This window comes from Phocoena phocoena, chromosome 1 (assembly GCF_963924675.1).
Source record: "Phocoena phocoena chromosome 1, mPhoPho1.1, whole genome shotgun sequence".
NCBI lineage: Eukaryota > Metazoa > Chordata > Mammalia > Artiodactyla > Phocoenidae > Phocoena > Phocoena phocoena.
Genome location: NC_089219.1, coordinates 17,923,999 through 17,940,357, shown reverse-complemented (window position 1 = coordinate 17,940,357; position 16,359 = coordinate 17,923,999). Strand labels below are relative to the sequence as shown.

Below are 16,359 nucleotides of genomic sequence, written 5' to 3'. Positions count from 1 at the left end.
CCTTATGCTTTATTCTTCTAAGTGGGTGGGGTTCCTTCTATTCCTGCCTGAATGAAAAGCATTTAGCCAACTTCCTGATCATGCCCTGTCTTGTCCTTCATTTTTTCTTTGCTTTTCATTATTCTTTGCTGCAGCTCAGCCCATCATCCATTTGCGGCTCTACAAAAGGCAGGAGCCACAAGCTTTGTACATGCTTATTATTAGAAAAGAAACTTAAAACGCTTGAGTTAGGAAAGGGTTTTTGTCTCTTGCAGTAGTCACAGGATTAGGATGAAGGGGGAAGCTGAGGGACATGGGGAGACTTGGATCCAATAAAACACTGTAGATTAAATGAAGGATTTGAGGAAATGGAACTTCGGGTAGCTGACAGGGCAAAAATACTTGAGGAATGCTCCGGATTTGATAAATAGGTTATTTTTAGTTTGCAGAAAAAGAGTAGTTTCATCAGTGTAGTGGAATCTTGCAGTTGTGTTTGTAACCTAAACTAATCGGCTTAGGCTGTGCCTGAGAAGTGTCAGGTGGCATGCTAATTTCCTCCTCACTTTTAGTATTGCCTGGTTTAACTCCTGCAGTCCTGTGCCTGGACCTCAGGGCAGTGGTAGTGGGGAGTAATTACCCGAATGCTTGCACTTGGGCTATAGATCTCTGCTGTGGGTGTAATGCAGTGCTTAGATCCAGTGTTCCCTTGTGGGACCCCAAGCATGACTTTGGGTGGTACTGCCTTAGAGTCTGACTTGCTGTTTTTCCAATTAATTTGGCATTCTCTATCCATTTCTCTTGGTTCCTGGTTACTTCATTCTGCTTTAAGTGATTTTTAATGGATTTTGAGCTCTCAGTTATCATTCACACAGTTCACCTTTATTGAGTTCCCACTCAAATGTGTGCCTGCCATTATTGTAGATGCTGTGTTCTTTGGTGTTTGTTTCTTAGAGACTCTAGATTTTATATATGTTATTCTTTTGAAGAATGTCAGCTTGTTAATTACTTAAAGTATTTAATAACTTAAGTACTTAAATTAAAAAAGTATTTAAATTTTTAATTTTGGGAAAGACAGTTTATATAAATTACAGGGTCAGAAAAACATGGTCCAGTTTTAGTTTGGGTACAGTATGCTCGTTTATATAGGAGATGGACCGTCTTAACTGGAAGATGTGACCTTTGCCCTTGAAGAATTTGCAATGGTGAGGAGAAAACAATAGACAGTACAAATTATTGAAGAAAATATAAAAGCAAGTACAAACTAAATCAGTTGTGCATAACTGCCTGAGTACTGTAGGGCCGTTTGGTTGGTAGGGTTTATACCTCCCTGCTGGAGCAAGTTTTTCTCCTATTTCTTTAGCTTTATACACAAGGATGTCAGCTAGAAGCTTTTGAGTGTGGCTGTTTGTAGACTTGGGATTTTTCTACTTGGGCTGGACTTATTTTTTGCTTAACATAAAAATCATATAACTGATTCTCATAGAGACAAGGAAAATTTAAGAGGTAGTCAGCTCAATAAAGCAAAAGCAGCTAGTGGACTGATCCATCTCACTTGGGGAGGCCAGGGGAGCAGAGGTAGTGATGTTCCTGTTTCTCCTCCCTCTGGGCTCCGAAGAAAGAGGGTACATATTGAAAGCCCTCCTTTAGTTAATTTCAGTTTACCTTAGGTCAGCAAATTATTTAAAATATGAGCCTCAGTTTGCTCATTATATAAAATGGATTTGATAATACCTCCTTATAGACTTGTTATGAGGATTAATTGAGATTATGGGACTGCAAGTACTTTGAACTATGAAATAATGTATAAGCATTAGATATTATTAGGAGGTATGTTATTTGGGGAGGAGGAGGCATAGACTTTTGAGGCCTTCTGGTAGGACAACACTAGGGAGCCTTTCTGATGATTCTGGGTATTTTAGAATCTGGACTCCCTTTAGTTGGTATCAATAAGGAAAATAATATTATTCAGTGTTATTTGAAAGGGGTGTATATGTGGGAAATGAATCATTCTTTCTTATAAGTCTATATAAGTGTATCTGTACTTATAAGAACATAAGTATAGGCACTCATAGTTTTCAGCTGTTTAGCTATTGAACATTTACTGAGTTATTATCATGTGCCAAATTCTATGCATGTGCTTGGATTCAGAGGTGATATACATAATCCTGGCCTTTTAAGAGCTCTAGGTTTGGTGGGAAGAGATAAACCAGTAGATAATTATAGTACAGAATGGTAAGTGCTATGCTAGAGATAAACCTAGGGTCCTTCAAAAGGGCTTGTTTTTACTTGATTCCTCTCACTTACCTCTCCAGACTGTTTAAAAACTGTAATAGGTCTTAGAGGGGTCTGGAGAAAAGAAGCAGTTTGCCTAAGGCCAAGCCCATAGCTAGCCAGTAATAAGCTAGAACTAGAATCTGAGTTGTCATACTCACTGTCTCTTTCAGCTATGTTCTTAGCTCCATCAGCACTGACCTCAGTTTTCCTCCCTTGTCCTGAATTCTTACTCTTCTAAGAGGTGCCTCTCGCTTTACTCCCCGCACCACCATCTTTCCAAGCTTCTGTTTTTATTACCTTGTTTCACAGTTACTATTGCAGTGGAAGTAGGAAGACCTGCGAGTCTTTTTTTTTTTTTTTAAATATTTATTTATTTATTTGGCTGTACTGGGTCTTAGTTGCCCCATGCGGGATCTTCGTTGCCCCGTGCGGGATCTTCGTTGCCATGTGCAGGGTCTTTAGTTGTGGCATGCGGATCATTAGTTGCGACATGAGGTATCTTTTGGTTGCGGCAGGCAGGGTCTTTAGTTGCGGCATGTGGGGTCTTTAGTTGCGGCATGCGAACCCTTAGTTGCGGCATGTGGGATCTAGTTTCCTGACAAGGGATGGAACGTGGGCCCCCTGCATTGGGAATGTGGGCCCCCTGCATTGGGAGTGTGGAGTCTTAGCCACTAGACCACCAGGGAAGTCCAAGACCTGGGAGTCTTGATAGGTAGAAGTTTGTTGAGGTAGAAGAAGGTAGAAGAACAGTTTTTAGCGTTGGCGTTAAGTTCTTAGCATTAGGATTGCTTACAGAGCTTTTGTAAAACACTGGTACGTAAGATTCTGATTTTTACTCTAATGTTTGTTTGTTATTGAATATATCTAAAGTACACAAAAATTTCAGTAAAATACTCAGTGAATTTTTATATGTGTAAATAGTCATGTGAAGACTACTCACAGGGATTTACCTGGTGGTGCAGTGGTTAAGAATACACCTGCCAATGCAGGGGACATGGGTTCAATCCCTGGTCTGGGAAGATCCCACATGTGGTGGAGCAACTAAGCCTGTGTGCTGCAACTACTGAGCCTGCATTTTAGAGCCTGCGAGCCACAACTGCTGAGCCTGCATGCCACAACTGCTGAAGCCCGCATGCCCTAGAGCCCACGTGCCTCATCTACTGAGCCCACGTCCCTCAACTACTGAAGCCCGCGTGCTCTAGGGCCTGTGTGCCGCAACTGCTGAGCTCATGTGCCGCAGCTACTGAAGCCCTTGCACCTAGAGCCCGTGTTCTGCAACAAGAGAAGCTGCTGCAATGAGAAGCCTGTGCACCGCAACAAAGAGTAGCCCCGCTCACCACACCTAGAGGAAGCCTGTGCGCAGCAATGAAGACCCAACACAGCCAAAAAAAAATAACAACAAAAAACAAAAGACTACTCACATCAAGATATGCTCTGGATCAAAATATAGAACATTTCCAAAACTCCAGAAGGCTCCCTCATGCTTCGTCCTCATCAGTTACTGGCTGCCCAAGTAGTCACTTATTCTGACTTCTATTTCCATTGATTAGCTTTGTCTATTCTTGAGTTTCATATAAGTAGAATCAGATAGCATGCACTCTTTTTGGGTCTGGATTTTTTTGCTCAGTATCATATCTGGGTATTCATCCATGTTGCATTCATTCATCTAGTATGTAATAGCTCATTGTTTGGATGTACCACAATTATTTATTTATTCTACTGTTATGGGACTTTTGGGACAGTTTTAGCTATGTGACAAAGCTGCCATGAACATTCTTAGTCTTGTACATGTCTTTTTGGTAGACAGGCACTCATTTCTGTTGGATATATACCTAGGAATAGGATTGCTGGATCATATGCTCAGCTTTGGTAGAAGCTGATAAAGAGTTTTATAGTTGTACCTAGGTGTCAGCATTAAAAAAAGTATTTTTTTATTATGAAAATTTCAAACATTCGCAAAGCTGGAGAGGCTAATACAGTGAACCTGTATGTATCTATCTAGATTCAATAATTTTCAAGATTTTGCTACATTTGCTTCATTTGTTGAAGAACTTTAAAGCAAATCCCAGATATCATGTAATTTTACCCCACATACTTTAATATGCATCTTTAAATATGGACATTTTCTCACATAACCGTGCCATTATGAAATTTAATGATGTTAACAAATCCTTAATATCTAAGTCCTAGGTCATAATCAAATTCCCTTGATTGTCTCAAAAATGTCTTTGCAGTTAGTTTGTTAGAATAAGGATCCACCCAGAGTCCACACATTAAGTTATGTTTCTTAAGTTTCTTTACATCTAGAGTGGTCCCTCTTCCCCTGCTCCCCCATCCCTTGCCTTTTTCGAATCATTGACCTCTTATAGAAATTGAGTCAGTTATCAGACAGTAGTGATAGTTTTGCAAGGTCCCCAGGTTTTTCTAATATTTAGCCAGAGTTGGAAACCCCTCAGATAGAGTATTATCTCAGGACTATTCATAAAGAGAGGGTGAAGGGTAGGGGGTAGAATATAAATATTGTGTGGGTGATTGAAGTTATCATGACGGATTAGAGCATGGACATCTTATACAATAGAAGTGGGATGTGGCAGTAGCAATGGTGATGTACCTCAAGGAAGAGTGTGGGAACTAGTTACTGAGTTTGCATTTATCTATCCTCATTTCACTTTATTGTGTGAATCTTCTTGTTTAGTAGGAACTTCAAAGATTGATTCTCTAACCGAAGAATCAGAGACTCTGACAAGAAAAAGCAGATATGATTTCTTCCCTGTTGAAGTTCTTTTCTTGTGGAACTGTAGACCATGAGATTTTCTTTTTTAATTAGCTGAACAAAACTGGAAATTAGAAAATAGGTCATTCATACCAATTGAGATACTTGAGGCATAATGAAAGAAAACTGTAAGTGATTAAAAAATTAAGTTTGTACACAGCATAGGGAGGAAATGTTAAAATACCTATACTGGCCAAAGGCTGGTGTGTCCTAAGGGTGGCCACAATAAAGTACAACAGGTGATGGTTTCCTACACGAGGAAGCCCTAGGGTGGTTCCTCCTACTTTGTGCCAAGTACCTTCTAGCAATTAGCCATTGTATCACTCGATTCTCTTCACCTACTAGGGCCAAATTGTCCAAGTAATCTTATTTTAACTAACTTATCAGATGTGGGTGCTCAACAGAGTTTTTGTGGGAAAGTGATAATGTAGGTCACTGGCATGGATTGAAATGGTATACTCAGTTCAGCAAACCTAGGGAAGGTCAGAGCATAGGATTTGAGGTGTTGTGGGATCGTAGATCGTCGGAACTTAGAAGGGCCCTTGGGTTCTTGGATTTTGCCCATCCCTCCCTGCAAGAAGGCTTTTTGTTATAGAGAATTTCAAATTTAAACGAAAGGAAACTTCATAACGAACTCCCACGTACCCATACACAATTGCAGCAGTTATAAACTATGGCTGATGTTGTTTCATCTATACCCTCATTCACTTAACCCCATCTGTATTATTATTATTTTTAAAATTAATTAATTAATTTATTTTTGGCTGTGTTGGGTCTTCGTTTCTGTGCGAGGGCTTTCTCCAGTTGCGGCGAGCGGCGGGCACTCTTCATCGCGATGCATGGGCCTCTCACTATCGCGGCCTCTCTTGTTGCGGAGCACAGGCTCCAGACGCGCAGGCTCAGCAGTTGTGGCTCACGGGCCCAGTTGCTCCACGGCATGTGGGATCTTCCCAGACCAGGGCTCGAACCCGTGTCCCCTGCATTGGCAGGCAGATTCTCAACCACTGCACCACCAGGGAAGCCCTCCTGTATTATTTTGAAGCAAATTCCAGACGTATCATCTGTAAGCATTTCGGTATGTATCTTTAAGAGTTAACAGCTTTTTAAATTTAAAAAAACCCACATCACATCAAAAACTTCACAGGAGGGACTTGCTCACCTCCAGTGTGCCTGGGGAAGGACCAGCTTCAGAGTTCTCTCAGTGGTCATTGGTAAGATTCAGTTCCTCCAGGACATGGGAGTGAGGCCCTCAGTTCCTTGCTGGTTGGTGGGTGGAGGCCACCTTCAGTTCCTTGCCACATGGACCTCTCCAGCATAGCAGCTAGGTTCATCAAAGCAAGCAAGAGGTGGTGAGAGCAAGAGAGAGGCAACAAGAAAAAATTCAGTCTTTTATACCTAATCTCAGAAGTGACATCTCATAACTCTTGCCATATTCTCTTCATTAGAAGTAAGTCATTAGGTCCAGCCCACACTCAAGGGAGGAGCCCCCATAGAACTTGGATACTAGGAGGTGGACATCCCTGGGAGCTGTTTTAGAAGATCCCCCCCACCACACTCCCTCAGATGAGCTTAGAGTCCAGGTCTGGCTAGCTGTCAACATATTTGCCTTTTTACCACATTATTGATGTCACTGGGGAGAAAAGGGCCTTTAACTCCTGCATTCCATTTGCCTCTATCCGTGTAATAACTGTTATACAGTTTCCTGTGACAGTCTGATAAATGTCATGTTTATATATGTCAGTAACCAGAGGCAGTTATTAAAAATCGTAGGTAGGATAGGTTGATTGGCTCTGAGCTTTTTTTACCTTGATCAAGAAATGAACCAGTCACCAGTCCTTAAAAAAGTATAGACTATGTGTTTCACATTTTGCCAGGCCTATGGAGCTACAAAAGGAATATAAAAGGATAAGAAGATAGTCTATAATTATTGTGTGGTATGGACAATAAGTGCAAAAAATGAGAAATCAGCAATAAATCAATTCAGCCAATACTTTTTGAGTACTTTCTATGTACAAAGCTCCATGTTAAGTGCTGTGGGGAATATAAAACTCATTTAAGACAACCTTCTGCTCTCTCCTTAGGGGATAATATAAGATAAAGCTATAATGCAAAGTAGAGTGGAAATTGCTCAAGTAGGGAGACAAAGTGCTTTGAGAGTATAGGATAGAGAGGCTTAGAATGTCCAAGCCAAAAGGGCCCTTAGAGATCATCAGGTGTCATGGTCTTTACCATTTTGGGGACATGGAGCCACTTAGCCAGAGAAGTTCAAGAAACCTTGCTAAGATAAGGGAATCAAGTGGAATTAGAATATAAATTTTTCACCTGCCAGGGACAGAGGGACTTGGGTTGGAAATAGGTAGCCTTGGGTCATAGAATAGAATACTCCAGAGCTGGGGACTTTTTCAGTCAAACTTACACCTAAACTGGCCAAATGTAGACTGTGTAACTGCTTTGTATACCTATAATATAACAATAACCATGTTTTATAGTGTGCAGAGTACTTTCACATACATTATTTCATTTGATCCTTTCAGTCTTGTAGTGAAGACAGATTGTTATTTTTGTCTTACAAATGAGGAAACTTTGAGTAAGAGTTTCTCTGAGTAAGAGAATTAGAATAATCCTACAAGGGTCCAGAACTAATAAATTGGAGAGTCAAGACTAGAACTCAGGACTCCATTGCCCTTTTGTACAGCTCCATTGCCCTTTGTACAGCCCAGTATGTGTGTGAGTATAAGTGCTGTTTTGCTTTTTTTAATACTGAAGACATTGACTTGAGACTTGTTGGCAAACGTGACTTACTAAAAGAGCATGATACGGAGACACAGCCTTAGCTGCAAAGAAGGAACTTGGAGGGGGACCCAGGAGAACCTGGCAGGGAGCCTGACTGTTTCTGGACTCCTCCCTGCCCTTTCAGATGCTGCTTGGTTATACCTCTGGCCCCACCCATCCACCTCTCTTGGTACTTCTTTAAAACTCTTTCAGTTGGAACTGGGCAAGTTGATTTCTCAAGGTTCCTCTCCTTTTCCTGGTACAACATAGACAGAGGGAAAAAAGAAACTAAATAAACTTGTGCAGAGGATGTAAGGCTTAATCAGAATGGTAATGAGAAGAGAATTGAATTAACATTTATAGGATGTGTTTTAAGCTAGGCCTTATGTGCTTAGGCACTTAATGTATATTTTCATATAGCCCTTACAACACCTCCATGAAGTTTAGATATTATAATCTCTATATCCACTTGAAAACACTGAGATTGTGAAGTTTAGTCACCTAACCTGATATGTGACTGAATTATAGTGGGAACCCAGATTCTCTCACTCCCAAGACCGTTGCCATTATAGTGTGTTGCCTGGGAAGCAGGCAGGGTGGACAGGGAGTGTGGAATGGAGACAAAAGGGAAGTGCTCTAGGGGCTATAAAATGGAAAAGAAGCTTCTTGTTGGGGTAGAAATAACAGTGATCCCCATATATGCCTTGAAGTTAAAATGGCAGCAGAAAGCCTTTTAAACTAAGGCCCTTTAGTAAGAAAGCCCAGTGTTCTGTCTTGACAGCACCAAGTGAAAGAATATAAAAGGGTGTTTTTATCTTCCACTGTATGTAGTAAGGGAGGTGAGATGTACATGTAAACAAAAACTTCTAGATACTCCGGGCATTTAGGAATCAGTCCAAGGGAAATGGCATCCTAAGTTGGGTGTGAGGGTGTGAGACCTTTGGGTGACTTGCAGCTTGTGAGTGCAGCAGTACTCTGATGAGTGCACCCATTAAACAGAAACAGGCAGAACAACTCTGCTTCCTCAGCCCTGCATTCTCTTTAGTCCATCACCTTCACTTTCAAATAGCCAAACTTTTCTAAAAAGCTGTTTATACTCACTGCCTCACTCTGCTCACTCAGCCTGCTCTAGTCTGGCTTCTGTCCTTATCATTTCACTGCAACACCTCTTGCTAAGGTAACTGATGTCCTCCATGAAGCTGAATTCAACAGATATTTTTCGTTTTTAATTTTCTCAGTGAAGTTAACACTGTTGGCCGCCCTTTTTTTCTGGAAACACTCTCTTCTCTTGGCTCCAGTGACATAACACTCTCTTGTTCTTCCTCATAGTTCTCTGTTGTTTGTGCAGGCTCATCCTCTATTCTTCAGCTATTAAATGTTCTTCTCTCCCTGGCTGTCCCCTCTCCTCATAGTGGACACTCTGCCTGGGTGATCACATCCACCCCATTGGCTTTAGTAACCACACCTCTGCACATGACTCATAAATGCATGTCTCCAGCCTAAATCACTCCCCTGTGCTGTAGACTCATCTACTTATTGTCAGTCAGGCACTGTTCTAGGCCCTGGGGATATAGTGATGAGCTAGACAGGGAGTGGGGAGGAAGAGGCAAGCAATAAACAAATAGACAAACTGTCAGATAAGGTTGAGTGCTAAGGTGAGCATAAGCCAGGGTGATATGTTAGCGGGTGAGAGCTACTTTATATCGGCTGATCAAGTCTTTATAGAGGTGGTAAAATTTAAGCTGACTCTTCAATGAACAAAAGGAGCTAGCTGTACAAAGGGAAAAGGGAACAGTGCAAAGGCCTTAAGGCAAGAATGAACAGTGTGTGTGCAAGGAACAGGAAGTGAGGAGGGGACCTGGTAGGAAATGAGGCCAGAGAAGTAGATAGGGGTCAGATCATGTAGGGCCTTGTAGGCTATGGTGAGGACTTTGGATTATTCTAAGTGAATGGGAAAGCCATTAGAGATTTTGTTGTTTTTAAGCAGGATAGAGTCTTGTTCTGATTAAATTTTTAGAAATTAATTCACCATTATTTGGAGAATGGGGACAGTTGGTAGTAGGGAGGCTTAAGGAGAGGCTATTGTAATTGGTAGGGTGAGAGTCCAGGAGCTTGGACTAGGGTGCTTAACAGCAGTGTAGAGGGCAGAGGGACAGATTCAAGAAAATTTGGAAGTAGAGTTGATAGAACTTGCTGATGGATTTTCATGTGGGATGTGAGGGAAAGAAGAATCCAGGATGATTCCAGGTGTTTGGCCTGGACAGCTGGGTGAATGGTGTGGCTGTGGACTGAGATGGGGGAAGATCTGAAGAGGAATGGGTTTGGGGAGAGAAGAGTAAAAGGTGAAGGCCATCAAGCATATGAGAATATATGGATTTGTGATGTCGATTAGATGTCTAAGTAGAGATGTTAGGTAGCTTGTTGGATATCCTTTTGGAGTTCAGTTCTGGAGGTAAAAGCTTTGGAAGTCATTGATATTAAGTCATGGTACTGGATGAGATTACCCAAAGAAAGGAAGGGTACAGATAAAGAAAAGAGGTCCAGGACTGTCCCTTGTCAAGCAGAGGAGAAGGAGCCAGCAAAAATGTATAAGGGAGAGCCAGGGGAGGAGTAGGAAGAAGATCAGGAAAGCGTGTTATCCTGCATCCAAGGAAGAAAGTGTTTTGACGGAGAAAGAGTGTTTATTTGTGTTAATGCTATTTAGAGGTCAAAGAGGTGACCTTAAAATTTGGCGATATTGAGGCCTTTGACCCTGACGAACAGTTCTAGTGGAATGTTGAGGATAGAAGCCTGGTTGGAGTGAACTGAGAGAATGAGAGGGGAGGAAATGAAGAGTGTAGACAACTCTTCCAGAGGTATTGCTTTGAAGAGAAGCAGAGACGTTGGGGCTGGAGCAGCTGGAGGAAGTGAGCTCAAAAGAGAGTTTATTTCAGTTTTTTTTTTGTCTTGTTTTTTAAGATGGGTAATTCTAGAATCTTGCTTCTCAAATGTGGCCTCTGGATCTAATCTGTCGGGGATCTACATGTGGTAGTACTGTGTACGATTTGTACATAGTTTACTTCACACATGACTCACTATTTGGGTTCACCAACTTACTGGTGTACCATTTGAGAAGTCCACTGATCATATGCTTGGATGTTGCAGCAATGTCACCTTGCTACACAAACGTCTGTATGCTTACTCTCAATTTCTGTACCTATAATGGTAACAGTTTGTGAGCCAGTGCTGGTTTGTGGACCACACTTAAGCGTAGTGCCATTCTCAAGCATATTTGTATGCTGATGGGTATGAGTCTGTAAAGAGAAAAATGATGATGTAAGAGAGAGTGGGGATAACTGCATATGAAGATAAGAGGGGAGGGCTTCCCTGGTGGCGCAGTGGTTGAGAGTCCACCTGCCAATGCAGGGGACACGGGTACGTGCCCCGCTCCGGGAAGATCCCACATGCCGTGGAGCGGCTGGGCCCTTGAGCCATGGCCACTGAGCCTGTGCGTCCGGAGCCTGTGCTCCGCAACGGGAGAGGCCACAACAGTGAGAGGCCCGTGTACCGCCCAAAAAAAAAAAAAAAAAAAAAAAGAGGGAATTGGATCCATAGTAGATATGAAAGTTCGTACTTTATATACTAACAAAGAGTCTTCATTGTAGCAGTAGGGAAAGCAGAGTGCTCGTGTGTTTGTTAGATTTGGAGTGGAAGATGACGGTTTCTTGTTGCTTCTTTGTGGCAAAGTCATTAGCTGATGGGAGCTGGAGGCTTACTGAAAGGGAAAAAGATGTGAAAGAGTCATTTTGGGGGAATAGAAAAGTGAACCTACTAAGGGAAATGCAGTGGGATTGCTGGCAGCACTGAGGGGGCCCGTTTGAAATTTGTGGTGGTAAATTTAAAATGATACCAGTCAATGTAGTTATATTTTCTCTAGAGATACAAATTTATTTCAACTTTATAACTTTGCTGCTTTGGTGTAGGCCTGGAGAGGTTGTTAGTTTGGTTTAACAAGGATTGAAGTTTTACTAGTTGAAAAAGAAGAAATGAATTAAAGTTGTTTGCAAGGGACTGATTATGAGGGAAGTGAGGACGCCAAGCGGGGGCATGGAATTCGTTAAATTACTTAACTTTATAGTAGTATCTGTTCAGTATTGATAATAGTATCTGTTTCACAGAGTTGTTACAAGGATTAAATTCATTCATATAAATTACCTAGAACAGTGTCTGGCACATAGGAAGTGCCCTGTATGCACCCAGTATTGTTAGCTATTATCTCTCCTGGACCACAGAACTAGCCTCCTTACTGATCTCTTGGCATCATCCTTACCTCCTTCCATCTGTTGTGCATACTAAAGCCAAAGTGATCTTTTTGAAATGTACACATGTTACATCTTTTTAACACTTAAATGACTTAAATTATTTGGGTAGTTTAATAATAATTTGGGGTCCAAAGGCCTGCATGGTATGGCCCTCTCCAGTCTCATCTCTTGTGTCTATTGGTTCTCCCTTCTTTGGTTATACAGATTTACTTTAGTTCTTCAAGCTCACTGTACTCCCTCTTCTACTTGGAACGTTCTTTGCGAATTGGAGCCTTTCTAGACCTCCCCCAGTGGGTCACTTTCTATTAATTGTACTTCATAGATTTTATATGATTCTTCAGTCAGTGCTTTTCTGTTGTACTGTACAAAATGCCTCGAAGACAGTCAGTTTCTGTTCACTGTTTTATCCCCAGTGCTTGTCCCAGAGCTTGATGCACTGTCAGTCAATATTAGAATGAATGAATGAATGAGAAAATGAACACACTACCCATCGACCTCATGTAGGTTTGTGATGTTTGGACTGTGGGTCAGGACTGACTTTTTTGAGGGTGAGATCTGAGAGATGATTCCTTAGAGAGGAGGTATAATGGAGAGGAGAAAGCAAAATTTGGGGCAGAAATATGTAGGTGAGAATCCACTTATCAGTTATCACTTATCAGCTATGTGACTTCGAACCTTTAATTTTTCCTCATTTATAAACTAAACATGATGGTATTTTCCTGATAGGTTACCATGAAGATTAAATTAGGTAATAAAAGCCCTTTGGTTCCTTTCTCCGTAGGGTGATTTCTGTGACTTGCTGTTTAACTACATTTGCCATTACTTGCTGTAATCCTTGTGGCCCCTTGATATCCTAATTATAGACTTCTAGAGGTTAAAGGCAGCCAGCATGTTCTTCTGATTCAGCCAACTCTGTTAAAACAGGTGAATAACCAACAATCTCAGGCATGTGGTTCTGTTGCTAAACCCCACAAACATGGGCTAATTGCAAGGATGCCTGGTCTCAATTATAACCTACTGGTTAAGGAAGGAGACAGCAGAGCCAGGTGGCCTCCTTGAGGGCCTGCATTTACACAGATATGCTGATCACAAATGAGTCTTATCAATTGTTTATTAATACTAAGTTCTTAAGTCCTTTCTTTCCAATTGCAATCTTTATATTTTTGGGTCTATGTTGGGTAAGGCTTCTTTAGTGAGGTGAAGAAACCCTGAAGCTCAGAGATGGGATTATTGGGTGCCAGTCCTGCCTCTGTTTGTAGCTTTCCTAAAAGGGTCACAAGTCTCTCAGTCTGTTTGCTCATCTGTCATATGGGGGATAAGAGTATCTTCTTCTCATCTTAAAAGGTACATGGGTAAAAAGTTATCCTGGGAGAATTAGAAAAAGAAAGACATTATTTTAGTAGCCCTCCATCATAGATAAGTGTTGAAACCTCTATTATTAACACAATTTAAGAATTAATGACAGGACTTGAGAAAAGAGCACTTGCACTGGATTCTCTTCCCTGTGGGGAGGTGTGTGGGTGGGGAGGAAGGGCATGAGAGAAAGGCAGGGTTTACAGAAATGCACGTGTCTTTTGCAGCTGAACTCCAACATGGTAACCTGAGTGTGGGACGCTGGTCAGTGGCAGTGCCAGGTTAGCTGCTTTCGCCAATCCAGGTGGCACTAGGTTGACTCTCACCAAGCTGCTGGTACTCTTCAGCTCCAGACCACCGGCTGGTTCCACCCCATCCTGCTAGCAGCCTGTTTACCAGGTTGGATTTTTGTTGAAGAGACCACATAGGGCAGAAAAAAATGTTAAAGATCCCTCCTGGCTTTTTTCGCCAACAATCCTGAGAATGCTACCTCAGCAATTATAGGGGAAAACATGACGATCTCCTTGCTTCTCAGTACACACAGTGGGGCACTAGATTTGACTCTTAGGACTTTGGATATTATGGTTATCTCAGGTGTACATTTTTATCCTGCCCTCTCATTTTCTACCTTTATACTTTCTTCTTTGCTTATATTTGAAAGAGTTAATTAGTAGATGAGGGGTGGCCTGGTCCAAAAGAATTGCAGGTAATGGTTTCTCTGTGATTCCTAGTCATTCTGGTTCTCTCTGATACCTATTTTTCTGATAACAGAAAGTAATCATTGCATACACTTAGGTGAAAGGCCTGAGGGTGGTTTTTCTAGAGACTGTGGATGACCCAGTTATTTCAGTTTGATCTACAAGTTTCATTGACTCTTTTCTCTGTCATCTCCATTCCGTTCTTAAGCCTGCCCATTCAGAGAATTTTCAGATCCTGCATTTCTGTTCTAAAATTTCCACTTAAATTTTTTTCAATTTCTCTGCTTTTAATAGATGTTCTAATAGCTGCTTTAATATCCTTGTCTGATAATTCCAACATCTGGGTCATCTTAGAGTTGCCCTCTCCTGATTGTCTTTTCTATTGCAAATGGGTTTAGTTCTTTTAGTTCTTTATGTAACTTGGGATTGTGTCCTGGACATGGATGCATGTGAATGTTATGTTGTGGAGACTCTGGCTTCTGTTGATGTTTTTTTGTTTTAGCAGATAGTTAAGTTGGTTAGACTCAAAATTGCACTTTCTGTCTCACCTGTGGTGGGTGGCAGTTCAAATCTCAGTCCAGTTCTTTTGTCCTTAGCTGAGGTCCTTGGACTCTGCCCCGTGTGGACATGGTTCAGGGGTCAGCTGGAGACTGGGCAGAGTGTCCTACAGAACCTAGGCTCTCCATCTCAGCCTCTCTTCTTTCTTCTTATTGTCTGTGGCTTCTCTGGTCTCTCTGCCTTCTGGACAGAAAGTCTAGGGTTTAACTTTTAATTGGATCTTCAGCTGGACAACCCTCAGGTCAAAGCTCCAAAAATGGGGAATTCTTCCCCTGCCAGTCCCTTCTTCCAGTTTTTAACTTTTCTAAAATCTGCCAGCCATTGTTCACTTCAGATAGTTGTTTTTTATATTTTATTCAGAGTGTTTAGTTGTTTATCTGTGGGAGGAGTATACTGGAAGCAGAACTACCCACTAGCATTTTTATCTATTATCAAAGTGTTTTGGGAACAAAAGTGATATACATTTAAGAGAGTTTTTTTTTTTTTTTTTTGGTTACATAAATTAATCCATTTAGGCTGCAGTGTTTCAAATGGTCTTGCTTCTGCTGGGCCTTCAATTCCTTCACTCTTCTGATGGCAGACTTTACTGTGGCAGCAGAAATGGTGTTGTAGGTCCAGGCACCACCAGCTACTGTTTTCATGCAGGAGCCACAGTGCCAAATGCCCACAGCTCGTCTCTTCATCTTGGGTTTGCCACAGAAGGAGCAAGTGTACTTGGCGTGCTGGCTGATTTCAATTTTCTTCACCCTTTTCCTGAAGGAGGCACCATAATGGGTCCCATATTTACCCACCATTCTGACCTTCTTGGTGCGTTTAGCCATGTCACCGCAACCTAGGTCCGAGCCCAGAGAGTAAGAGAGCTTTAATCTTCAATCAAATGAGGATGGACTGATGCATTTCCTTAATGTGGCTTGTGAACTATCTCAGGTGGACTCAACCGGGTTCACTTCAACCAGCTTTGCAACCTTGGGCCAGTCTCTTCTCCTTGCTGGGACTCATTTTCTCCTCTGGAAGATGAGGCAGTTGGGCTCTTCCATGATCTGTAAGGGTCCTGTTAGCTCTTCTTCTAGACAGAGAGCACATGCACCCAGAACCCTCACTATTGCTGCCAGCAGTACTAGCCAGGAGCACCAGAGGAGATGCCTGGGGCAGTGATGTGGCTGGATCTGCTGGGGTGAGAGGCTCTGAAGGGGCAGCACTACAGAGTTTGAGGATGTTTACAGTCATCCTTTGTCTCTGGGGACAGAGGACCAGTACACTGAGGATGCAAGAAGTAAATGACATTCAGAAGCAAAGGAAAGAAATCATTTGCCCTTAGAAATAAGGAAAGGCTGTGTGATAGTTGAGAACAAATCAGGATCATCTGGAGTTCCTGTTTGTTTGATTTTTGGCAATGTATTCTATCCTGTTTTGAAGAGAATAGGCTCCTGGGCTTTATTACTATGCCAGCAAATTTGGCAGTAGGTGGAGGGGGCAGCAGCTTTCAGTAGAGGTGCTGCTGTCACTGTTAGGAGTTTAGAATTTTTGTGTAGGAAAGGTTCTAGGCTCTGCAAAGGAAGGTGCGCGTGTGTGTGTGTGTGTGTGTGTGTGTGTGTGTGTGTGTGTAAGGTGGGTGGAGGGGCAGGACAGAAGGTCTGTGGGCCAGTCCTGA

At 41.9% G+C, this 16,359-nt stretch overlaps 2 protein-coding genes across 2 annotated transcripts in view; one reads left to right on the top strand and one right to left on the bottom strand.

The window, feature by feature from the left end:
* LUZP1 (leucine zipper protein 1) overlaps positions 1-16,359 on the top strand; it is a 77,529-nt gene that overhangs the window by 34,380 nt on the left and 26,790 nt on the right. The window lies entirely within an intron of this gene.
* On the bottom strand, positions 10,520-15,529 carry LOC136121283 (large ribosomal subunit protein eL43-like). Its single transcript, XM_065875177.1, has 3 exons — positions 15,206-15,529; positions 10,980-11,091; positions 10,520-10,602 (listed from the first exon to the last, which is right to left on the bottom strand). Exons 1-3 carry the CDS (start codon positions 15,527-15,529, stop codon positions 10,520-10,522), a joined length of 519 nt encoding a protein of 172 aa, XP_065731249.1.

What these genes read in the sequence shown, in the direction of transcription:
- LOC136121283 (XM_065875177.1), bottom strand. Translation starts at nt 15,529, where the DNA reads ATGGCTAAACGCACCAAGAAGGTCAGAATGGTGGGTAAATATGGGACC. An exon ending in GCCTAAATGGATTAATTTAT is followed by an intron (nt 11,092 to 15,205) that starts GTAACCAAAAAA and finishes TTCTCTTTACAG; the next exon opens with ACTCATACCCATCAGCATAC. An exon ending in TATAGGTACAGAAATTGAGA is followed by an intron (nt 10,603 to 10,979) that starts GTAAGCATACAG and finishes TCATTCTCTCAG; the next exon opens with TTCACTCCAACCAGGCTTCT.